This window comes from Oncorhynchus gorbuscha, linkage group LG01 (genome assembly GCF_021184085.1).
Source record: "Oncorhynchus gorbuscha isolate QuinsamMale2020 ecotype Even-year linkage group LG01, OgorEven_v1.0, whole genome shotgun sequence".
Classification (NCBI taxonomy): Eukaryota; Metazoa; Chordata; class Actinopteri; order Salmoniformes; family Salmonidae; genus Oncorhynchus; species Oncorhynchus gorbuscha.
In genome coordinates, this window is record NC_060173.1 from 40,283,012 (window position 1) to 40,310,175 (window position 27,164).

Genomic DNA, 27,164 nt, shown 5'->3' on the forward strand with positions numbered 1-27,164 from the left:
CATGTGCATAGGTGTCTGTGTGTGTCTGCGTGCATACAGATGTGTGTGTATGTGTGTGAGTTTGTGTGCGTGCGTGCGTGCGTGCGTGCGTGCGTGCGTGTGTGTGTGTGTGTGTGTGTGTGTGTGTGTGTGTGTGTGAATCGGTTGTGTGTGTGTTGGATTGTCTCATGGCTGAGCCCTGACACAGTGGCACGGTGAGGAGTGGATTGGCCTGGTAGCTCAGAGAGAGAGAGATAACGAGGAGCTAAGCACCATGAGCCTCCAGTTACAGAGCAGAGCGAGGCCTCATTATTTCCCCATCATTACACACCACTCTCCTCTCCTGCCCTTGGTGCACATTTGGGTAACAAGTAGAGGCTGACCCAAGCCTGATGTAATGAAACTGTGAACACCTGCTGCACTGGGTTTCCTGTGATTTCCTGGGCAATCACTATGGCAGCAAGGTTGTACAGAATAGTACCATGCACTGTAGTTGTAATCAGGTCAACAGAAAGCACCACTGTAATGGTGTCCGCATACTCAGTTCACTTTGTTTTTAGGAAAATCGGCTAGGTGAAGCAGTAATACTGTTTGTCGCTCTTGAGACGCCGTAGCAACAACATACACTTCCTTGAGAAATCTGTAATACATTTTGACGTTTTTGCAGAGTTCTTAGTCGCGCAACTTTACATCTACCTTAGACGTTTGGTGCAGTATTTCGTCTTTCGTTGAATGACAAAGAAACACTTCATTGAAGAATCCCTACTGTTGACCAATTTTAATTTTAATTTTATTTAACCAGGCAAGTCAGTTAAGAACATATTCTTATTTTCAATGACGGCCTGGGAACAGTGGGTTAACTGCCTGTTCAGGGGCAGAACGACAGATTTGTACCTTGTCAGCTCGGGGGTTTTGAACTCGCAACCTTCCGGTTACTAGTCCAACGCTCTAACCACTAGGCTACGCTGCCGCACCGACAAAGGGACGGTGACTTCGGCTACCAAACTTCGGCTCGAGCAGACGAAAAAAATGGCTGAACGCTGCCGAACACCGAAACAAACGATAACGTCACAAAATGTTATCATTATATATATTCAATAGTCAAGCATACGGTAAGGTTTGGGTGTTCTGTGGTCACCATCACTCATTTAAATTGTACATACTGGATGCAACCCATTATAGCATGTGTATAATTATAAGTCTTCTTTCACCGCAATTAAACTGGTAATACAAGTCCAATGTGGCTTGGGTAGAATACAAATGAGCAATGACTCAACTCATAACAATGGAGGTAACGTTTTCTAGGCTTGTGTATGTATGGAAGGCAGGAGGAAGGATTTAGGGAAAAGAGTATAGTGTTATTTTTGTCTAGAAAACCTCATAATGTCACAGCTTTGTAGGTTCAAAGTCTCTTGGATCTTTTGTTGTAGCCCCAGCCTGCATAGTGTTTTACCCTCAATGCTGTCAAGTGTGCTCTTAAAACAGTGCATCAGTGGTTATGCAAGCTTCACTAGGAAAAGGCTCACCATTAAATTCAATACATGCAGTACATACTGCAAATACACACATTCATTAGTTAGAATATCCGCATAGCACCGCAACAGATCCACAGATGACGCAATCTTAATCGCACTCCACACTGCCCTTTCCCACCTGGACAAAATAAACACCTACTGTATGTGAGAATGCTGTTCACTGACGGCAGCTCAGCGTAGGCAGCAACACATCTGCCACGCTGATCCTCAACACAGGGGCTCAGGGGTGCATGCCTAGTCCGCTCCTGTGCTCACTGTTCAACCACGACTGCATGGCCAAGCATGACTCCAACGCCATCATTAAGTTTGCTGATCACACAACAGTGGTAGGCCTGATCACTGACAACGATGAGACAGCAAATAGGGAGGAGGTTAGAAACCTGGCAGTGTGGTCCCAGGACAACATCCTCTCCCTCAACCTGAGCAAGACTAAGGAGCTGATCATTTACTACAGGAAAAGGAAGGCCAAACAGGCCCCCATTCACATCGACAGGGCTGTAGTGGAGCAGGTCGAGAGTTTCAAGTTCCCTGGTGCCAAGAAACTATCATGGGCCAAACACACCAAGACAGTCAAGAAGAGGGAACGAAAACACCTTTTCCTCCTCAGGAGACTGAAAAGATTTGGCATGGGTCCCCAGATCCTCAAAAATGTTTACAGCTGCACCATCGAGATCATCCTGAACAGTTGCATCACTGCCTGGTATGGTAACTGCCCTGCTCCAACAGTAAGGCACGACATCACTGGGGCCAAGCTTCCTGCCATCCAGAACCTATATACTAGGCGTGTCAGAGGAAGGCCCAAAACATTGTCAAAGACTCCACTCCAGTGGAATTTAATGCAGGGAAACTTAAATCCGTTTTACCAAATTTCTATCAGCATGTTAAATGTGCAACCAGAGGGAAAATAAATATAGACCACCTTTACTCTACACACAGAGACGCATACAAAGCTCTCCCTCACCCTCCATTTGGCAAATTTGACCATAGTTCTATCCTTCTTATTCCTGCTTACAAGCAAAAATTTAAACCAGAAGCACCAGTGACTCGGTCAATAAAAGAGTGGTCAGATCAAGCAGACGCTAAGCTAAAGGACTGTTTTGCTAGCACAGACTGGAATATGTTCCGGGATTCTTCCGATGGTATTGAGGAGTACACCACATCAGTCACTGGCTTCATCAATAAGTGCATTGATGACGTCGTCACCACAGTGATCCAACGTACATACCCCAACCAGAAGCCATGGATTACAGGCAACATCCGTACTGAGCTAAAGGCTAGAGCTGCCGCTTTCACGGAGCGGAACTCTAACCCGGAAGATTATAAAAAATCCTGCTATGCCCTATGCTATGAACCTTCAAACAGGCAAATCATCAATACAGGACAAAGATTGAATCGTACTACATCAGCTCTGATGCTCGTCGGATGTGGCAGGGCTTACAAACCATTACAGACTACAAAGGGAAACATAGCCGAGAGCTGGCCAGTGACACGAGCCTACCGGTCGAGCTAAACTAATTCTATGCTTTTCAGAAGAATGAAAATATTTGGCATGGGTCCTCAGATCATCAAAAGGTTCCACAGCTGCGGTTCCACAGCTGCACCATCTAGAGCATTGGTTGCACTGGTTGCATCCCTGCCTGGTATGGCAACTTCTCGGCCTCCAACCGCAAAGCACTACAGAGGGTAGTGCGTACGGCCAGTACATCACTGGGGCCAAGCTTCCTGCCATCCAGAACCTCTGTACCAGGCGGTGTCAGAGGAATGCCCTAAAAAATGTCAATGACTCCAGTCACCCTAGTCATAGACTGTTCTTTCTGCTACCGCACGGCAAGCAGTACCGGAGCGCCAAGTCTAGGTCCAAGAGGCTTCTATACAGCTTCTACTCCCAAGCCATAAGACTCCTGAACATCTAATTATTTGTCTCCCCAGACTATTTGCATCCCCCCCACCTCCCCCTCTTTTACGCCGCTGCTACTCTCTGTTATTATCTATGCATAGTCATTTAAATTACTCTAGGTACATTATTCATAAAGCCATTTTTACATCAGCCGATGTAACCAAGTGCTCTACAATGCACATGTTGAACCACGGTGGCTAGGAAAAACTCCCTAGAAAGACAGGAACCTAGGAAGAAACCTAGAGAGGAACCAGTTTCTGTGGGGTGGCCAGTCTTCTTCTGGCTGTGCCAGGTGGGGATTATAACAGTACATGGCCAAGATGTTCAAACGTTCATAGATGACCAGCAAGGTAAAATAATAATAATCACAGTGGTTGTAGAGGGTCCACCAGGTCAGCACCTCAGGAGTAAATGTCAGTTTATTTTTCATAGCTGATCATTCAGAGTTAGCGACAGCAGGGGACAAGGTAGCACGTCCGGTGAACAGGTCAGGGATCCATAGCCTCAGGCAGAACAGTTGAAACTGGAGCAGCAGCAGGTGGACTGGGGTGGACTGGGGATAGCAGGTGGACTGGGGACAGCAAGGAGTCATCAGGCCAGGTAGTCCTGAGGCATGGTCCTAAGGCTCAGGTCCTCCGAGAGAAGAGAGGAAGAGAGAGAGAGTTAGCATACTTAAATTCACACAGGACACCGGATAAGACAGGAGAAATACTACAGATACAACAGGCTGATCCTATCCCCCCCGACACAAACTATTGCAGCATAAATTCTGGAGGCTGAGACAGGAAGGGTCGGGAAACACTGTGGCCCCGTCCGACGATAACCCCTGACACGGCCAACCAGGCAGAATATAACCCCATACACTTTGCCAAAGCACAGCCTCACACCACTAGATGGATATCTTCAACCACCAACTTACTACTCTGAGACAAGGCCGAGAATAGCCCACGAAGATCTCCCCCACTGCACGTATCCGAGGTGGGCGCCAACCCGGACAGGAAGATCACGTCAGTGACTCAACCCACTCAAGTGACGCACCTCTCCTAGGCACGGCATGGAAGAGCACCAGTAAGCCTGTGACTCTGTTATCGTAATAGGGTTGGAGGCAGAGAATCCCAGTGGAGAGAGGGAAACCGGCCAGGCAGAGACTGCAAGGGTGGTTCGTTGCTCCAGTGCCTTTCTGTTCACCTTCACACTCCTGGGACAGACTACACTCAATCATATGACCTACTACTACTTCAATAAATACTTAAAGGTCAAGACAGAGTCTGCGTCTCTCACATGGATAGGCAGACCATTCCATTCAAATGGAGCTTTATAGAAGAAAGCCCTGCCTCCAGCTGTTTGCTGAGAAATTTGTGGGAAAATTAGGAGGCCTGCATCTTGTGACCATAGTGTACGTGTAGGTATGTACGGCAGAACCAAATCGGAAAGATATGTAGGAGCAAGCCCATGGAATGCTTTGTAGGTTAGCAGGAAAACCTTGAAATCAGCCCTAGTCCTAACAAGAAGCTAGTGTAGAGAGGCTAGCACTGGAGTAATATGATACAATTGTTTTGGTCCTAGTCAAGATTCTAGCAGCCGTGTTTAGCACTAAAGTGTATTTAGTGTTTTATCTGGGTAGAGGGAAAGTAGAGCATTAGCATTGGCAGTAGTCTAATCTAGAAGTGACAAAAGCATATATTTTTCTGTATATGCACATTTCCAGATATCATCAGCAGTAAAACAATCAGGGAATGGCAGAGGACAGGGAGAGCTCTGCAGAGTTGATTTATGGCATTTGAATGTGCATCAGATGGCAACAAGATTGTATTGTACTGCAATTTCATCAGGTTACAGGAATACAAAGCCAGCTAGAGGTGGTTAGAATAGGATGGAAGGCCAAGAGTGCGTGTAACCAATAGAGAGTCCTGAGTGTGGACAAATATAGTATGTCCCACGGTTGGTAAACAAGCAAGTTCCTAGTCAACAAAGCACACAGGAGTAATGAGGCAAATATCATAAAGCACAAGAAAAATATATAATGACTTGGGGCTAGCCATTGTAAGAGTCAGAGTCACTCACCCCAATAGGGCGAGTGTGCTGGAGGTGAGCGAAAGCTCGGAAGAGAGGGGGGAGTCTGGCGTGGGTACCTATACCAGACAGGGAGAGATAGGCCAGGGCAGACTGTGAACAGATCACCAGGTGGAATCCAAGCTGCAGTGCATCAGGCAAACAGGATTAGATGTCACACCCACTTGGGAGAAGCTTTTTTCGGGAGGCAGATTCCTTGTAGAAAATCCCAGCTAGCTAGCTAACGTAGCTAGCAAGTCTCTGTCCACCATTTTTTTCCATGTGGAAAAGGAGGTCATTAGCTAGGTATATCTCTTCAGTTTCGGCGAATGGACTTTTACGATGTCCAAACAAAGTTGTCCTGTGGCTGTTGTATTTTGGAGATTGTGAGCAGGATATCTTCTGATGTGCTCAAAGCAACAATATTGTTTCTTACTGAGGTAATTTACAATTGAAATGTCCTGGCTGCATATCAGTTCAAAATTATGATGACGACTGCTAGCTTGCTAGCTAAGATTTAGAAAGTATGATGTTGACCTGATCAGTCGAATCAAAGCAATGTGACAGTTTAGCCAGTCACATTATTGTTTGTAAATAGCACAACGTGAGATGGTGGGAGCTGGTAAGTCCATAGCATTCTATATCTATCGACAAGTCTCTGTTTTGTGGCACACATGAGGTGATAAAGTTACACATGTATTCACTACTAAGTGTTTGCCATCAGATATGTTATAATGGTATTCTTCCCGAAGTCAAAGACCTCTGAATGAGTTATCTGTACAGCTGCCATTTTTTCCCTCTGCTTCCTACTAGCATTTTTTTCTCCTCCATTCTTCTCCCCTCTGCTGTGTACACATGCCGCTCTTCCTTCAGAAAAGCATGAATCACAACTTCACTTGCACAATTTATCTCGTTCACTTTCACTTGTAAATATCCAATATCCACGTTAACCGAAAATGTCATTCAGGAGCTACAGTACTAGCAAATATTTTATAACTTCATGAGCTGTATTTGCCTGTCTTTGCAATTTGTTTATGTTCATTTTCGCCCATTAGCTTTTTGTTAACGGCATCTATGTGATTTTGCTATTAGTTTGTGCACGTTTTGTTAACATTCTGGTAATAGAGGCCCAATGGGATTTTCTTGCATTTTTACCGCCCTCTTGTGTGCTATGTCAGAAATATCATAACTCCCGGGATGAGAGAAGGATGGATGACAGTATGAAAATCTGGATACTGCCCAAGCCTAGTAGCTACATATTGCATAGTACAAACATCTGCTAAATCTGTCTATGGTTTGTGTAGTAGAACATTTACATTTCTTGTTGGAATGACAGCATAGTGGACTTGTACTATCATCCCAAAATAATAATAAGCTTCACTGCGAAGCGGGATGAGTTGAGTTAGTTGCAATGTAGTATTTCTAGACAGACAGGTTGCTTCTGGCAATGTACCAATGCTCCAACTTAACACTTCTGTAGAAGTTCCAGCTTCACTTGGGACGGAGAGGACAAGTCGGAAATGGGAAGCGCATTACTGGTAACATCATTGTCGGATCCTCTTGTTGCCCTAATAGCTAAACATGCATCTCGGCCTCCTTGGGTTATTCCTTTTCATGGTTTTGAGTGTGAGGACCTTTTGAACTATCTAGCTTAACTTGACCACAATTCCCGCCCACATTTTAAACCATGCCTACCCAAACTCTGTCTGAAGACAACCCTCACTGACCAATTTTTTTGTCAAAGAAAGCCGACATCCACCCCTAGACCTTGTGCTGTTGCCTAGCTTATGATGCTCCAAGGTGTAGGATATCTGGAATTAGTTGGGATGCAGTGCATCTTCTGAAGTGCCAAACACATTTAGTAAAGCAGTTAGCATGCATGGCTGACCTTTAACTGTGGATGAGAGAACTTTCTGTTCGAGGCTGTCAGTGATTAAGAAGTTAAATGTACTTTTTAGTATGTCTGTGCAGCAATCGGTCAGCCAATGCAGTAGATGTGTACTGTTTGATGAATCCCCCTGTGCCCCCCTGCTGTAGCCTCTCCCTGAGGACACACTGGGGGACACCATTAGCCTATAGAGAGTGACATGATAAATACAAGGCTGTCTGCAACCAGCTCATACTTAGCCCACTTCACCAGCTATTCATAAAGTTATGAATTCTAACTTTATAGTATGTCTGTGTTTGTGTGTGCACGCGTGTGTGTGTGTGCATCTGGGTATGCGTGTGTGAGAAAGAGAAAGTGTGTAGTTATTATACCTGCGCTTGGACAATTTTTCTCAGGTTTCCAATGTGCTTTTGTGAGGCTGGGCTATTCTACTGAGTATGGCATTGTATAAGACCCACATCAGAGTACCAACCACATGGAGATTCTACGAAAAGCATTATGCTATGATTGCAATCAATAAGAAGAAATCTCTACATGCCTTTCTATATTATTGCTCTAGGTGCACTGGAGAGAGGTACTGTAAAAGGCACAGAGAAACTTGAGACTTCAACATGATGATGATTTACCACATCCGTCAACGGCGTCATTAATAAGTGCATCGACGCCGTTGTCAACACAGTGACCATACGTACATATCCCAACCAGATTACAAGCAACATCCGCAATGAGCTAAAGGCTAAAGCTGCCGCTTTCACGGAACGGACACTAATCCGGATGCTTATAAGAAATCCCGCTATGACCTCCGACGAGCCATTAAACAGGGAAAGCATCAATACAGGACTAAGATCGAATCCTACTACGCCAGCGCTGATGCTCGATGGATGTGGCAGGCCCTCAAACTATGACGGATTACAAAAGGAAACCCAGCCACGAGCTGCTCAGTGATGCTAGCCTACCAAACAAGCGAAATGCCTTCTATGCTCTCTTCGAGGCAAGCAACACTGACCCATGTGTGAGAGCACCTGCTCTGACTATGTGATCGTTCTCTCCATAGCCAATGTGAGTAAGACCTTTAAACAAGTTAACATTCGCAAGGCCGCGGGGCAAGACGGAATACCAGGACATGTACTCAGCAAGTGGGAAGACAAGTCGGAAATGTCTTCACTGACATTTTCAACCTATCCCTGATCCGGACTGTAATACCAACTTGTTTCCAGTAGAACCCTGTACTCACCATGTCTAACATCGCCAAGGTAACCTGCCTAAATGTATATCACCCTGTAGCACTCACATCTATAACCATGAAATACTTTGAACAGCTGGTCACATCAACACCATCATCCTAGACATCCTGGACCCACTCCAATTTGCATACCGCCCTAACAAATCCACAGATGACGTAATCTCTATTCCATTCCACACTGCCTTCACCTACCTGGACAAAATAAATACCAACAGTGGTTCCTCCATTAAAAGTTGTGAGCTCACGCCGTGGGACTTAGAGGTAATGTGTGGTTAAGTACGGTACCCTGAGGCACCACTTCATTGCTCCAGACCAGTGCTAAAGGGGAGTTAGAGCACTGATTATGCTTTTGGGTCCTACTGTGTCTCCAACTGACAATGAATGGGCGACATAAACCTAAATAGAAATGTAATAATTGTGCACAACTTCAGTAATACTTACTAAAACTGTTGTTATACTAAGGTTTTTATTATTTTATTTTATTAGTATTATTTACCTCTCACTGTAGTACTGTAGGCCACTCCGGTCACATTGTACAGCGCCTGATTGGCACAATGGTCTAAGACACTGCTTAGCAGTGCAAGCTGTGATGATATGTAATGATATAGATGCTGATTCAATTCCCATGCCGGCCTCAACTGGGAGACCCATGAGATGACTGTAGGTTTTTGGTTTTTCTCCCTCTAAAAACAGAACTAAATCATTCTAAATAACAAACGGGCTTTATTTACAAATTAGTAACTATGTCTCACCCCAAGTTCAAGAATGGTCTTTTTACATTATTTAAAAACAAAATTATTTTCAAAAATGTTAAGGGTTATTGCACTTAATAATGGTGCTGACTAGGGAAACGTTCCCACGGTTCTGTTCTTAGTGCCAGTCTGCACGTTCAAACTAAAACAGTGTAACTAATAATGGTGCTGACTAGGGTAACGTTCCCACGGTTCTGTTGTTAGTGCCAGTCTGCACGTTCAAACTAGAACAGTGTAACTAATAATGGAGCTGACTAGGGAAACGTTCCCACGGTTCTGTTCTTAGTGCCAGTCTGCACGTTCAAACTAGAACAGTGTAACTAATAATGGAGCTGACTAGGGAAACGTTCCCACGGTTCTGTTCTTAGTGCCAGTCTGCACGTTCAAACTAAAACAGTGTAACTAATAATGGAGCTGACTAGGGAAACGTTCCCACGGTTCTGTTCTTAGTGCCAGTCTGCACGTTCAAACTAAAACAGTGTAACTAATAATGGTGCTGACTAGGGAAACGTTCCCACGGTTCTGTTCTTAGTGCCAGTCTGCACGTTCAAACTAAAACAGTGTAACTAATAATGGAGCTGACTAGGGAAACGTTCCCACGGTTCTGTTCTTAGTGCCAGTCTGCACGTTCAAACTAAAACAGTGTAACTAATAATGGAGCTGACTAGGGAAACGTTCCCACGGTTCTGTTGTTAGTGCCAGTCTGCACGTTCAAACTAAAACAGTGTAACTAATAATGGAGCTGACTAGGGAAACGTTCCCACGGTTCTGTTCTTAGCGCCAGTCTGCACGTTCAAACTAAAACAGTGTAACTAATAATGGAGCTGACTAGGGAAACGTTCCCACGGTTCTGTTGTTAGTGCCAGTCTGCACGTTCAAACTAAAACAGTGTAACTAATAATGGAGCTGACTAGGGAAACGTTCCCACGGTTCTGTTCTTAGTGCCAGTCTGCACGTTCAAACTAAAACAGTGTAACTAATAATGGAGCTGACTAGGGAAACGTTCCCACGGTTCTGTTCTTAGTGCCAGTCTGCACGTTCAAACTAAAACAGTGTAACTAATAATGGAGCTGACTAGGGAAACGTTCCCACGGTTCTGTTGTTAGTGCCAGTCTACACGTTCAAACTAAAACAGTGTAACTAATAATGGAGCTGACTAGGGAAACGTTCCCACGGTTCTGTTCTTAGTGCCAGGCTGCACGTTCAAACTAAAACAGTGTAACTAATAATGGAGCTGACTAGGGAAACGTTCCCACGGTTCTGTTCTTAGTGCCAGTCTGCACGTTCAAACTAAAACAGTGTAACTAATAATGGAGCTGACTAGGGAAACGTTCCCACGGTTCTGTTCTTAGTGCCAGTCTGCACGTTCAAACTAAAACAGTGTAACTAATAATGGAGCTGACTAGGGAAACGTTCCCACGGTTCTGTTCTTAGTGCCAGTCTGCACGTTCAAACTAAAACAGTGTAACTAATAATGGAGCTGACTAGGGAAACGTTCCCACGGTTCTGTTCTTAGTGCCAGTCTACACGTTCAAACTAAAACAGTGTAACTAATAATGGCATCTTTATGCTTTCATTAATAAAATACTCTTTCAAAATGCCAATGTTTATCTAGTTATGGATCCATAACAAATTACTATGGGAATAAATATCACTGGATTACAGAAATATCCTCCAATCCTCTGTATGTAATTATTGGTGGAGAGTCACCTCATATTATTAGATATACTGTAGGCCTACCGTAGTCAACACAAGTCTCACTAGTGTTGAGTAATGTGCTGTTAAGTGGTGTAGGTCTTATTTATTTAAAGAGCATATTGAAGTTAGAAGCAATAGGATGTGAAGCAGCAGCCTACAACTATTTCAGCACCGTTTGGCGCTGCTCTGAGACAAGCATGGGGACTGGTCTTGGTAAATCAATGTGATTTTTATTTTCACTTAATCTCCGTTTGGGTTTTGGTTACACTAGAATTAAAAAATGAAGGTACCGAAATGTTATGCTCTTAGTGTAACCTTTGTTTAACTAGGCAAGTCAGTTAATAAGAACAAATTCTTATTTACAAGGACAGCCTACTCCTTCCTATACTGACAACCGTTACATTGTACAGCGCAATATTTTCTGTTCCATCCTAACGGAAACCCAGAGGGTTTTTGTTTTTCTTGGAATAGAAAACACCATAATATGAATCAAATTAATTAGGCAAGTACCAATCAAAAGTTCACACACATCTACTCATTTCAGGATTTTTCTTTATTTTTTACTATTTTCTATATTGTAGAATAATAGTGAAGAAATCACAACTATGAAATAACACATATGGAATCACAGTAGCCTAATAAACAAATGCAGGTGGCTTATACTGTATCTTCTGTAAGGGTTTTCTGGTGAAAGAGAAGCGGACCAAAAAGCAGCATGGTGGTTATTCATGTTCTTTAATTAATAAAGAAACTACACATGAGATAACTAACAAAAACAACAAACGTGAGAAAACCTAAAACAGTCCTATCTGGTGCAATCACAGAGACAGAAACAATCACCCACAAACACACAGTGAAACCCAGGCTACCTAAGTATGATTCTCAATCAGAGACAACTAATGACACCTGCCTCTGATTGAGAACCATACTAGGCCGAAACATAGAAATTCCCAAAACCTAGAAAAACAAACATAGACTGCCCACCCAACTCACGCCCTGACCATACTAACTAAATACAAAACACAGGAAATAAAGGTCAGAACGTGACAGTACCCCCCCCCCCAAAGGTGCGGACTCCGGCCGCAAAACCTTGACCTATAGGGGAGGGTCTGGGTTAGCGTCTGTCCGCGGTGGCGGTTCTGGCGCGGGACGCGGACCCCACTTCACCATTGTCTTAGTCCGCCTTATTGTCCGCCTCCGTGGCTTTCTCACCATGGCAACCCCTCTCAATGACCCCACTGGACAGAGGGGCAGGGGCTCTGGCGCCTCTGGGCTGAGGGGCTCTGGCGCCTCTGGGCTGAGGGGCTCTGGCGCCTCTGGGCTGAGGGGCTCCGGCAGCGGCGCCGGACAGGCGGGAGGCTCCGGCAGCGGCGCCGGACAGGCGGGAGGCTCCGGCAGCGGCGCCGGACAGGAGGGAACATCTGTGTTGATGGGACGGAGAGACAGCCTGGTGCGGGGTGCCTCCACTGGTGGTACCGGGCTGGGGACACACACCTCAGGGCGAATGCCTTGCATACTAAGCCAAATTAATTGCTCTCTCTCTTCGCACTCCCCCAATTCTATTAACGCCTCCTCGAGTGTCTCCTCATCTCCCATCCGTTCACTCTCCTCCACTCTGTCCAATAACTCCTCGACCCTCTCAGACTCAGCCCTTAGCTTCGCCGACAGCTCGGATAACATCCATGGCTCCTTTCGGTAAACAGGGGGAGTTGGCTCAGGTCTGGCTCCTGACTCTGCCCCACTCTCCCTGTGCCCCCCCCCCCAAGAAAATTTTGGGGGTGCGTCTCGGGCTTCCAGCCGCTCTGCCGTGCTAGCTCCTCATAATGCCGCCTCTCTGCCTTCGCTGCCTCCAGCTCGGCTTTGGGGCGGCAATATTCCCCTGGCTCTGCCCAGGGTCCTTTCCCGTCAAGGATCTCCTCCCAAGTCCATTTCTCCAAATAGTGCAGCCTCTCCCACTGCTGCTGCTGCTGCTGCTCCTGCTGCTGTTGCTGCTGCCTCTGTTGCTTCTCCTGCTGCTGCTGTTGCCTCTGTTTACCACGCCGCTTGGTCCTTGGTTGGTGGGTGATTCTGTAAGGGTTTTCTGGTGAAAGAGAAGCGGACCAAAAAGCAGCATGATGGTTATTCATGTTCTTTAATTAATAAAGAAACTACACATGCGATAACTAACAAAAACAACAAACGTGAGAAAACCTAAAACAGTCCTATCTGGTGCAATCACAGAGACAGAAACAATCACCCACAAACACACAGTGAAACCCAGGCTACCTAAGTATGATTCTCAATCAGAGACAACTAATGACACCTGCCTCTGATTGAGAACCATACTAGGCCGAAACATAGAAATTCTCAAAACCTAGAAAAACAAACATAGACTGCCCACCCAACTCACGCCCTGACCATACTAACTAAATACAAAACACAGGAAATAAAGGTCAGAACGTGACATCTTCAAAATGCTTTAAATGCTTTAATATCCAAATGTAAAAGCATATACTGTACAGTACTGTATTTCTTCATCATTATCTTTATGCTTTCATTAATAATATAATGATACAAATACACTGTTAATATGCGGATATTGTTTTAGTTATGGATCCATAGCGAATTACTATGGAAATAAATATCACTGAATAACAGAAATATTGCAACAAAGTTGTCTAATGAAGGCAAACAAATTGTTGCTTACTGGAAAATAATCTTTCAAACACCCCCAGGTCACGTTGTACAGCGTCATTATGGATTAGCAGGGCTATATTTTGGCGTTCATTAATATTATTTTGGCCTTTGTTCAGTTTACAATCGCTCACAGTCAATTTTTTGAAAATTAAATAGCAACCTTTCCCTCAACTTTAGCAAGACAAAGGAGCTGATTGTGGACTACAGGAAATGGGGGCTTTAGTGGAGCGGGTTGAAACTAACATGAACCACACACACCCACACAATTATGAATAGGGCACGACAGTGCCTTTTCCCCCCTCAGGTAGCTGAAGAAATGAGGCATGGGCCCTCAGATCCTTAAAAAGTTCTAGATCTGCATCATTGAGGGCGTTATGACTGGCAGCATCACGCTTGGTACGGCAACTGCAAGGCACCCAACCGCAAGGTGCTACAGAGTACGGCCCTGTACATCATTGCGACCAAGCTCACTGCCATCCGGGACCTATATACCAGGCGGTGTCAGAGGAAGGCTCAAAGAATTGTCAAAAACTCCCGACACCCAAGCCATAGACTGTTCTCTCTGCTACCACACAGCAAGTGGTAACAGTGCACCAAGTCTGGAACCAAAAGGAACCTCAACAGCTTCTATCACCAAGCCATACGGCTGCTAAACAAGACTGCTAAATAGCTAATCATATGGCTACCTGGACTACCTGCATTGACCCTTTTTTGCGCTAACTCTCTTGCACTGACTCCATGCACACACACTGGACTCTACCCACACACTCACACACATTTACACTGACAACCCAACACACACATACACACACAAACACTACATACGCCCACACACACAACACGCGCACAAAAAAATATATACAATATACTGCCACACACACACTCATACACACTTTCACACTCACACACATACGCTTCTGTTACTGTCTATTATCTATCCTGTTGCTTAGTGACTTTATGTATTTATTCTTTGTGACACTATTTCTATTATTATACTTTTTACATTTTTTATATTAACTCTGCATTGTTGGAAAAGTACCCGTAAGTAAGCATTTCATTGTTAGTTTATACCTGTTGTTTACGAAGCATGTGAAAAAAACAATTTAATATGATTTGATTTGATTACAGTGATTTTGTGCCAGTCAGATGTTATTCAAATGTATGATTTAAATAACTTCAGTTTCTCATTTTCTTATGGTCTGCCTGTTCTGTTTCCTGGCTTGGACTGTGTTTTCAGTCCCTAGAGCTACACTAAGATCAGTGGTCTGTTTGAACTTATCTTCATCGACCATATTTCATATTTTGGAGAGAGTAAGAGAGAGAAATAGAAGGAGAGAGAGCAAAAGAAAGAGAGCAAGAGAGCGAGAAGCAGGGACCAAAAGAGAGAGATTGCAAAAGCACAAGAGAGACAGATAGAGAGAGAAGAAAATGAGAAGAAAGGGAGATTAAGCATCAGAGAAGTTTGATATGGAATCAGACATGCTGCTTCTACTTTTTGGAGAACTTGTCTGAAATCCACAGATTCCAGCTCTCTAAATGTCCTCCTAACAGTGAGACCCTGGTGTGAAAGCCTCCTGGGACGTTCTGCTCACAGTTGAAGCACAGCCTTGTTCCCGCTTAAAGGCTGTGTGTGTTGTACACAATGCTCCTCGCAAATGAGAAACTCTGGCAGTAAATGGAATTACGTTTCAAAAGTTTCAAAAGCAGCACAACGCTGTAATGCCGGATTACTTAGCGACATGATTTTGCGAGACCTTTTGAGGCAGAGCACACTCTAATAGGACACAGCTATCAGCTCTGATGCAGACACTGTCACCTTTCAGATTAGTCTTCAGATTCCCATCTCTCCCCATCATAACATCTTGACATTTAGTTAGGAGGCAGAAAATTGTCTTCACAACACTGAGCAGGAAAACCTTATTACCTGACATAAAAAAAAATGTATTTCGTGCCTGACAATAAAAAGGAATCCAAAGTAAATATGAGTTGTTAGATGTAATCCCATTTCCCTCGATCAAAGCCAAGCAGAAAAGGTTACACATCTGAAGCTTCCTGTTGTCTTCAAAATTATTTCTCAACAGCCTATCAAAGACTTGTTGTGTTTCTTCCGTACCCTTTTAGGATGCACACAACATAACCGTAATGCTTTCAAGAGACAGCGTTGGATGATCAGAATGCTTGTTAGATGAAAGGAGACGGTAATGTCAAGCATCATATACAACTACACCTCCATTTGTTTATTAAGGAGTTTTGAGAAAACAGAAACTGTTTCGGGTGAAGTATTGACAAAATACATTGACATTACTTACATATAATGACCCCGGCAAATTGGTTTCGAAATGATTTATTGTCATTTCGAATAGAATTAAACATCTGCAATAACTAGCTGCACATGCAGCTCTATTTTATATTTGAATATTTTTGCAGGTTTAAACACCCAAAAGTACAAAGTGTAAGTACTACCATATGTATGACATATGCTTCAAAATAAGTTTACATTACTAGTCATTACTTACATGTAATGAACCCAGCAATTTGATTTATAAATGATTTATTGACATTTTGAATGGAATTAAACATCTGCAATAACTAGCTGAATGAGCAGCTCTGTTCATAATTTGAATAATTTTGCAGGCTTAAATTCCAAAAAGTACCAATCGTAAATACTAACGTATGTATGACATTTCATTCTATTCTGAAAGTGTCATGCAGGATTTTCAGTAGCTATACAGTAATACCATATTACTTAGCTACGGTGTCCTAAAGGACCAAGCACAGTCATGAGAGGACAGATCACCATTTTACATTACCATGATTGGTTTTATGGCCTAAAAGGAACTCATGTTAAATTGGGTGACTAAAAAAAGCAAGCCCACACAGTTCTCAGTTAGGGGTTTTAGCCAGCTAATCCGTGTTGTGCAGTGCTGTTTAAACTCATAGCCACTTCTTGGAGGACGAGGGGGCCAATGCCATTGTCACTTGACATCAAAGCACATCCCGCCATGCTCCCGCTGAAATCCCCCCAAAACCTGACAACATTAGAATACCATCAAACGCTCGCTGCTTGCCTTTGAAATTTCTGACACTGTTTGCAGGCTATGAAGAGTTGTATGGGGATAGAAATTAACATTTTTATATTATTTAACTAGGCAAGTCAGTTAAGAACAAGTTCTTATTTACAATGACTGCCTACCGGGGAACAGTGGGTTAACTGCCTTGTTCAAGGGTAGAACAACAGAGTTTGACCTTGTCAGCTCAGGGATTCGATCCAACAACCTTTCGGTTACTGGCCCAACACTCTAACCACTAGGCTACCTACCTGCCATGCTTTTTGTTAGCAATGAGAATTGAATATAGAAATGGAGTTCTGTTGACTCTCTCAACCTCTACTGGCAGGGTGAAGCCTTGCCTTTCTTTCCCTCCTCTCCTGTCAGTCCATAGACAGAGTGAGTGTGTGATTGTGGCCAGAGGGGAGATTTAAAGTGGCTGTGGTGGAGAGAGCGATAAAAAGGCCCTACAACAGAGTTGAAAAGGTTAAGTGCATTGAGCGAGTACGTTGATAGATTTGATTCCTATTGATTTGGTAGGCACACAGCACTAACTGTAGAGTTTTCCAATTTCAGATGGTCCTGAGGTGTAGAGAGTCTGCAAGAAAGAGAGACCCAGTTCACACAACAAATACAGGAGACACACTGCTGAGGGCCTAAAAAAGGCTTCATCAATGTTGGAAGAAGACTTCCTTCCAACTCCTTTATCTTCTGTCCACAACAAAAAGGCATTGATCTTATTATGGCAGCATTCATAGATCCCCCCCCCCCCGCCAACCTACAGTACAGACTGACTAAGACAGGAGAAGAAATAGAGAGGGGAGGGGGGAGCGAGAGAGAGAGAGATAAAGAAAGGGACTGAAATAAACGTAGGATGATCCATTTTTATAGATGCACTGCCAGTGTGTTCTGCTGTGCCCCCCGTTCCTCATAATGCCAGTAATTCTAATGACAGGGACGTTGGCAGGGCAGGGTGGGCTTGTTAGTGTTACAGTGATCAGTGGGAAGCCCAGAACAGAACATCGCTGCACATGAGACACACCACCATGTAGCTGTAACTGTTCATCAACCTCTCATCATGTCCCTTCTGTCACTGCACTGTCAGTGTCACAGTGTGCCAGCCATCCTCGTAAAACCTGGCCTCCCTCCATATAACCTGCCTTTTATGGCCTGCTGCACATCATAATGTCTGCATGGACAGCTGGGTGTGTTTGGGTGTTTGTTTGGGTGTATTTGGCTTTTTGTCATAATTACAGATGGCGATTGTGTGTGTTGATAATCCTACCAACCGCTTAACCTCTCGCTTTACAAATGATATACTGTATTCAAATAAATAAATAAAAGATAATAATTAAGGTGTGTCATTTTCTGCAGTTAAGCAACAGGTGCTAATTGTTGCAGTGGGTTACCATGGTGGTTGAATGGAATGAAAGCGGAGCTCCAACTGTTTGATAATAAGTGGTAATGAGAGTTTAAAGAGGGTTTTTCAACATTAAATGTACAACACTACAATTAGCTCAGCATCTGGCCCAGGGTTGCTGGAAGTGCCACCAGATGTACCTGTACATTTAATGTGAGTATTATAAGCTGTTGAGAGCAGGAATATAGGTTGATTCATGGCTAAACTAAAAAGGAATGCTTTCCCATTCTTCCCACTTGAGAGTCAGTTTTATCTGAGGGTACTGTATTGAAGACTGTCCTTGGCTCTCCATTATAAACAGAATGTGCAGATGAGATGTTCAGTGTTCTTCAGTTTAAGAGTTCCCAGGGCTAGGGGGTATACGCTGCTAAGGATATTTCTGTTATGTAGTGAAAAGAAGAAAAGAGGAAATTCATTTATTATGGATGTATTATGTAGAACATTGTCCCGACTGTAAAGCAAAGGGATTTTCCATAAAGCATCAGCAGTGGATTCCTTCTGAGGAGGAGTGAGCTCATTTGTAAATGGTGTTGTTATTAACCTAGCCACTGCTGGTTCAGATTTCAGGAAACAGTATCAGTTACCTCGTACCCCTGCACATCCACCCAGAACTGCTACTCCCTGTATATAGCCATATTATTTTTACTCCTTATTGTTATTTGTTATTCACTGAGTATTTATTCCTTGTGTCACTATCTATTTTTAGTTTATAGTTTTAATTTCAATCTTTAAATCTGCTTTGTTGGGAAAGTATTAAGTTAGCATTTCACTGTTAGTCTACACCTGTTGTTTACGAAGCATGTGAAAAATACAATTGGATTTGATTCAAATATATGGATATCCCAGAAAACATCATGTTTTTCAAACAACTATGATCTCAAATTGAATCAGACCATTTAATCATGAACTGGTATAAGGTTATGTTCACGCCTGAGGCAGTATGTGATAACTCTCATTCAAGACAAGTCAAAGTGTCTACAGTCCAAACGGAGGTATTGTCTTCTCACCCCCACCACCTTCCTCTTGGGCTCCTCACAGTGGAAGGGGAAGGGGGGTTGAGGGACGGGTACTTGATGGGCCAGGAAGGGGAGTGTGGCAATGCAAGATAAGGATAGGATCAACACGATCAGAGAAGATAAACCATGGTGGAGTGGCGCTATCTCTCTGTCAGACGACAATGGCATTTTACACATATGTGTACAGGGTGGCATACACACACATGCATGCAGGCATGCACACACGCACGCACACACTCACACAGAGTGAGATGGCTCATGAACATCTTATTTACCACACCATGTCCCTGGTAAAGACATGGAATGGCAGCAAGTGAATGGTGAGAGGTGGAGAGGGACATTTAGGCAAAGCACATGGCTTTGATAAAAGCTCATTGAAGTGTTAATGATCGCTATATGATCGCATCAGCATTAGCAGATGCGGATATGTGCGTGTATCTATTCATGTGTTTATTTGTAATTGACAGAGAGGGAACCTAAGATTATCGTATTTGAATAGCTACCTTGGTCATTCCTGTGACGTTGCTCATGCATAGAGATCACTGAACCCTAGAAGAGACTGCTGCCGATCAGAAACAGCTCATGGTAGATATGTAGAATAGGTAGAGACGCTGGAATGCACAGGAACGCAACACAACCATGTAGAAAAGCTGTCTAAACAGTGTTGGTAATAGCTGTGGTCTTTTGTTTCTCTCTCTCTCTCTCTCTCTCTCTCTCTCTCTCTCTCTCTCTCACAGTGTTCTTTGATGACTGTGCGGGGAATGAGGGCTTGGCGTTCGAGGTGTCCCACCCGGACTTCCAGGTGGACGAGGAGATGAACCTGGTGGCCAGACGAGACGTGATGGACAGCGGCACTGTCATGTTTATCCACGGGGTCAACGAGCAGGCTGATGACATGGCACAGGTGGACATTGTCGGAGCTCCACCTAGATCTCCTCAAACACTCAGGGTGAGTAGCTGGCCAATGGATGCCTCTGACTATGGCAGATAGATACTCTCCTATTAATGTTGCTGTTCAGAGCTCATCATTTAATAAGATAGCTGTGGAAAGAAATGTGCAACAGACTGCACAACAAAGCTTTGAAATGACAGCTGTGTCTTTTCATTGTATTTTTCTACAATGTACACTTATTTAAAGTGACTTCCTTTTTCCACTGGGTGGATGAGTGGACTTAATTTGGGTTTGGAGAGCCGGTGGTTGGTGAAAATGACTGCATCTCACTTTTGTCATTCAAGTACAGTTCCCAGAACTGCCCACTGTGCTCATTGTCACCAAACTTTAAATACTTAAATCTTCAGTTTAAATAAAAATGTTCCTTCTATATATGGTGTTAGTATTCAAAATACCAAATACAGTAACAAATTCTGTTTAATGATCCACAAAACCACCTGTATCAAAGTCACTCCATTCATTACCCCCTCCACTTGCCTTCCAGCCCCTTCCTGTCCCCGCCCTCCAGGCCAGCACTAGTGCTGCCAACTTGATTAAAACATTTCCCAGGGCCATCTCAAATATTCCGTTACCTCCCCTCCAATCATCGCTCTTCCCAGCTCCCTGCCCAGGTGTCCCACTGGTGTAGTTTCTCCGGTTCCCAGCCTAATGAGTAGCTCTCTCACTGTCTCTGTGCGTCACCTTGCCTTCATTTGTTTATGCTTCTCCCATTATTTATTTCGTTTGCCAGTCCACGGCTATGTCTTTGGCAAGCCTGGGAGGACATAAGGGAATGAGTCATCTCCATTCTGTGTGTAAATGGGGAGAGAAGGTTTCCTCATGAGTAATGTCACCATAATGTTCTTCTTGGCGAGTACGAAGGCGCTCTGTTTTCAAAAAACATTTTTTTTTTTGTCTCCCGAGTTAAAAGAAGCTTAGCTAAATAAAATGTTTCTAAAATGTAATTTGCTTGTCGTAGGTTAACAAGACATTATGCATATTGACATGACTAAGTGCTATAATGAAAGAAAAAGTGAAGAAAAGTTGGGTGGCCGTGGCCCAATAACCAATTTTTCTTCAGAATTCATTCTGTAGGAGAGAACTCCCAGCAGTGTCAAGACCAGCTCCGATGCCAGATCATCCATTGTCTCCTCCCTTTGTTCTGGCTCTTTGATATCTCTCTGCTGCTCTAGGCCTACCCAGTGGGGGATATTAGTGTTAATGGCATAGAATACATGAACCTCATTAATTAGGCAAAGAGGGAAAGTAAGAATAGAGAGACAGAGGAGACTATTGGACATAAGAGGGTTATGGTTGAGGAGGAGGAAGAGGAAGAGAAAAGGATGGAACACAAAAGGGGCAGAAAGACAGGCGAAGAAAAGGAGGGAAAACAGGCAGATGAGACTGGATGAGTCTTTTAATGTGGATTGGTAAAGAGCTCTCATTATTTCACAATCAATTAATCTACAGAGGCTCTCTGCTTTGAGAAGCAGAACCAAAGAACAAAGCAACAGAACCATCACCCTCATCTCCGCCTCTATCATACACTGTATATCTCTGTGATGTAGACTTCAAGACTCAATCATCATAATTATTCCCCAATAGAGGCTTGCTGTCTCTGGTGAAAGCCCCAAAGTCTGGAAAGGGTGTTTGGAGGTTGTGTTGGGCAAACCAATCGTACCAGGCTGAGGTCATGGCAATTTGATTTGGTGTTTGGAACAGAGCTTTTATAGATTAAGAGGAAATAGAATCAAATTGAAAAATAGAAATGGGTTTCACATTTTACAGTGCCATCCTGTAATCACAATTAATATCAACCACAGCAAATGACAGTACAAAACTGTTTTGTTCCCTTAAAACACGTCTCTGTTGCCAAGCTTTCATTACTCCAACCCCTCCATTTCTCCACTAATGTCGAGCGGAAATGTCCCTGGGTGTATATATTGATGTAACTGCCAAAATAATGGAAACACTTGAGCAAATCAGGGAAACAAAGTATATTGAAAGCAGGTGCTTCCACGCATGTGTGCTTCCTGAATTAATTAAGCCATTAACATCCCATAATGCTTAGGGTCATGTATAAAAATGCTGGGCAGGCCATTATTTTGGCTACCAGGGCTATGTCCTCATAGGATGACATCCATCCACAGGGCATAAGTTGTCACTGAATTATTTGATAAGCATGTAAAGGATGTAAACTATATGCCATGGCCGTCTCTGTTACCAGATCTCAACCCAATTGAACATTTCTGTGAGATTCTGGAGTGGCGCCTGAGACTGTTTTCCACCACCATCAATAAAACACCAAATATGGAATTTCTTGTGGTTCCTGTCCCTTCCTTGTCTAGAATTCACCGTGCTGTGTTTTCCTCACGTGGTGAGCAGGTGTCTGAGTCTGTCTGAATGGCGTCACATCCCTCCAATAGTGTGCTAGACACTTGTTGTAAGGGTCGACGCTGGTAGAGACGAGAAGCAGGTACAGGGAGTGAACATTTAATGGCGACAGACATGGAACAGGACAGGACAGTGTCTGGACGTGAACACATAACAACATTAATGCAGACACAGGGAACAACCGGAGGAGCAAACAGTTATAGACAGGGCAATCAACAAAGGGAAGGAGTCCAGGTGAGTCCAATGAGCTGCGGCACGTAATGATGGTGACAGGTGTGCGTAATGAAAGGCAGCCTGGCGACCTCGAGCGCCAGAGAGGGAGAGCGGGAGTAGGCGTGACACTTGTAGAATCTATGCCAAGGTGCATTGAATCTGTTCTGACCTGTGGGGGCCCAATGCCCTCGTAAGACACTTTATGTTGGTGTTTCCTCTATTTTGTCAGTTACCTGTATAATTCATATTATAGTATCTTTATAGTGTCTTTGTTGTAGATTTATTGGCTTTTGATAATTGATAAGTGCTGTCTGAGTGGGGGTAGAATATGTTTTTAATTCCTCAGAGGAGGACGAGATGGTAATGTGGGCTTCAGCTTGAGGGAGGGAGGCTGCTGATAAATGATTGCCATTACGAGGAAACTCTGAATTCACAGAATAATGTATTATCTTTTGCTGGGGATCAATGTGAGAATTAATGGAAGAAATCATTTTCATTTTTTTTTAAATGCACACGCTAAGATATGGAATTTTGTTTATTTTTCTGTTATTTTCTTTCTGTTACATTATATAGTATAAAGGTTGCCCTCTGGGAAATAAATAGCCATATTTAAATATAACAATTGATAAGAGCAAAATAAAACTACTTAGTTGGCTTAGTTATTTTTCTTCCATGCCATCTCACTCTGAAATAAATGTAATATTGCATACTGAGAAATGGTTTGATCAAGTCCTCACTTCCTTCCATTAGTCTTTGATGGATAACAAACAGTTCTACAATGCTGCCACAACACAGCAGTTGACGGTGCATACTACACCCGCTCCTATTGCAGTTTAAAACCTGCTCCCTCACTTGTTCTTTCCGTTAAAGTACTGTGTTGTTTGTCTCCGTCAGCAGTGCAGTACACAGTACCATCTAGTACCATCAGTACACAGTACCAACTAGTACCATCAGTACACAGTACCATCTCTCCTCTACTCAGCCTCTCTGTTGCTCTCCTGGTTGTTCACCTCACATGGGCTCTTTGTCATATGCATGTAGTTACTAGTGGTAAGTCATGTCCACGCCTGCCCCTCAGCCATTTCTGTACTGAAGAATCATGGCAGGGCAGTTCGAGATCTGAGTCACTGTGTCAGTCTGCCTGGTGCTGTCCTCATCCCTGTCTGGCAGTATTGCCGAGTTAAGTGGTCTTTAGCAATCTTACAAAGTGCTTTGCTGAACTCTTCAGGTCACAGCTGGTGGTGATCCCTCTGTGTGATAACAACAACCAGGCTTGTTGTTTTTATTTAATTTCTTGTGATGTTTGGTTGTGTATGTTGTGTTGTGTCTCAGTGCTGGCTTGTTGTGGCTGGAGACCAACATGTGTTCTGTGTCAATAGTGTAGTCCCAGGTTACACTCTGGCATTCTCTCTGTTCCTACTGAGCACTACTCCAACAGACAGTCAGGAATGACTAATGAGACTTCTCAATATAGTATTCAGGGGAAGAATGGCAGAATGGACAAGGACGTGACATTGCTGCCGCAGTAACTCTGCTCTCAGTCTGTGAGTGACGAAGACTCTGTCTGTCGCAATGCCTATAGATCCTAGGTCAAACAAAAGCCCCCACCATCAACACTTCTCTCACTCCTCTTCGTCGTCCTGCACTGAAATACACACACATCAACTCCACTGCCCAAATGTATTCAGACGCCCCCCCCCATGTGTTCCTGGCAAATCTTGGTGCTCACTTCCGTAATGAGAATTCAAACATTCTGAGAGAGAGAGAGAGCGAGAAGAGAGAGAGAGAGAGAGAGAGAGAGAGGTGTTGCAGCAGCAGTAATTTATGGAGAGGAAACAAAGATTCATGACTAACTTCTCGTGGGGTGTTAGTGTCACAGAACTGAGCCCAGCGCTAGGCCTATTCATCACCTGCACAGCGAGGCAGGAGAGGGGGACACACGTTATGTTTAGTCTCCCAGCATTCAGTGCGAGCTTCACGCCTCTCTGGCCTTGACAATGTAGCTAGGTATGTGTATCAAACGGAGTGTGCTCATCAATATCCCCAATGACCGCATGCAGAGCATTGATGGGTTTTAAGCCCCCATCCCTTCACTGCACCCTTCATCTCTCAGCACAGGAAAGAGATAGTGACAGTGTGTTCCATCTTCAGTGTAATGCCTGTCATCACTCTGCTGTTTTCCATTGAGCTGCTAAAAATAAAGGTATCGTACTGTATCATAGCAATAAAGCAGCCAGGAGCAATGCATTCTGGGATTGATGTGGTCATACTTACGGAAGTTAGGTTTTACAGGGCCACCCAAAGGCCAGGAGCTAGCTTTGGAACCCAATCATAGAAGACAACCCACCTATGAATTTGCATTTAAATACATAATAGTCCATTTAATCTGGAGTAGTTATGTGACACTCTGGTTGACTGCGTCAGGGATTTCAGAGACAGGACACTATGTACTTTATGTACCTTGTTCTGGTTGTGTTGATAGGTTGCCAGTATAGCAGTCAGTGTGCTCTCTCTGTCTCCGTGTTAACGTACAGCTTTGTAAACAACTGCCTTCAGCACACACCCCTCCTACCTCGTCCCTCTCTGTCATTCTAACAGGGGCGAGCACTGCCAACTCACAGCGCAGCACAACATTGCGTACAAGATTGTAACTGTATGATGTGCCATAAAAGAGGAAGGACAACTGCTTCTTCTGGTTGTTGACCGGACTGTCGCCAAACTGTTGTTTCTGATAGCAGCGTGGGCATGGACCTGCTGTTTTAAACTCTCTAGAGACAGCAGGTGCGGTAGAGATACTCTGAATAATCGGCTATGAAAAGCCAACTGACATTTACTCCTGAGGTGCTGACCTGTTGCACCCTCGACAACTACTGTGATTATTATTATTTGACCCTGCTGCTCATCTATGAAAATTTGAACATCTTGGCCATGTTCTGTTATCATCTCCACCCGGCACAGCCTCTCTAGGTTTCTTCCGGCCCTCTAGGGAGTTATCCAAGCCACCGTGCTTCTACACCTGCATTGCTTGCTGTTTGGGTTTTAGGCTGGGTTTCTGTACAGCACTTCGTAACATCAGCTGATGTAAGAAGGGCTTTATAAATACATTTGATTGATTGGATACCTCATGCCAGGGCGGGGATCAGGAGGACCTCTACCGAGTGGGCACAGGGCTGTCACGGAGGAGGGAGGCAGAGATAGATACAGAGAGGGGGGAAGGGACAGAGGGAGAGGGAGAATAAGAGAGAGAAAGTCAAAAAGACAGTGTATGTAAAACATAGAGAGAGATGGTGACTGCTGGATGTTCTCTCGTCCCTGACATGTCATGTTGGTACTGCGGCTGCTGCTCACCCAGCCAGCACAGCACAGTGACACTCTCCTCTCCTATCCTGGCCCTATTCATACATGTGGCGATTACACTGTGGTAATAGAAATGCTAAATTTTTCTGTAATTTTGCAATATACAAAAGCATCAGTCAATTTGAACAATGTAAATTTGCCATGTTTAAAACTCCTCCAATGTCCTCCACTGTCATATATACTGCATGTTAAGAGTCATATCAGCTCACGCCTGCCACTGGTCACTTTACAGGTGAGTGATCCAACTATGCTTCTCCACCATCTGTTCTGTGTGTTCGCTGTCTCTAGCTATTATATTGTATATCTATGAGTGCACAAAAGCACGACTCTCCTTTGAAGTCTTAGGCTCTCACATTGCTCATGCAGGCGTTTTGCCTGTGTATGTGTTGGCGGGCAGTGAGGCAGCATTATGTGACCATGTGTCCTGCTGAATGGACAGCCAGCGCCTGGTGCTCTCACTTGGGTCATTGCAGCTATGCAAATGTGTTCAATTTGAGTCCTGAGTCGATAGCGTGAATCTAATTTTCACCAAAACGTTAAAACGTTAGAACTTACAAAAGGAGAGGGGGAGAGAGAGACGAGGAGAGGAAAGAAGAAGAGAGAGGTACAAGGGGGAAAAGCTACTAATCCATACCACTTATTATGTTTACATACAGTTACAAATGCACATTGGCTAATGAGTGTGAGCCACACATACGCGCATACACACATATAAATGGAATGTCTTTCCATACTGTGACAGAACTAGAGTCACAAAGCATGACACTTTTTCTTGTTCCTCTAGATTCTGTAGTGTTCTGAAGATGGAAATTAACATTTCAAATAGGCTCTGGCTGAATCAACAATAGGTTAAAAAAAAGTGAGTAAATAGGTTTTCTTCGTGAGAGCATTGTCATCTTTCATCTTTCTCTCATTCGGTCTTTCTTTTCATATCGCTGTATCTCCCTCTCTTTTTCTACTCCCCCAAGTCTGAAAAGATCCAGTCAATTAGATTGTTGAAGGAAGCATAACAATGCAATTACATCAAACCTAATGACTTACTGTTCAAGGTTATAACAGTCTAATT

The 27,164-nt window shown here is 43.8% G+C and overlaps 1 protein-coding gene across 2 annotated transcripts in view; it reads left to right on the forward strand.

Annotated features, from left to right (window-relative positions):
• Nucleotides 1-27,164, forward strand: part of cdh13 (cadherin 13, H-cadherin (heart)) — a 607,588-nt gene that overhangs the window by 186,384 nt on the left and 394,040 nt on the right. For both annotated transcript variants that reach the window (XM_046352466.1, XM_046352473.1), the window contains exon 3: nt 19,941-20,152. In XM_046352466.1, the coding sequence (XP_046208422.1) occupies nt 19,941-20,152 (212 nt within the window). The remainder of the gene's footprint in view (nt 1-19,940; nt 20,153-27,164) is intronic.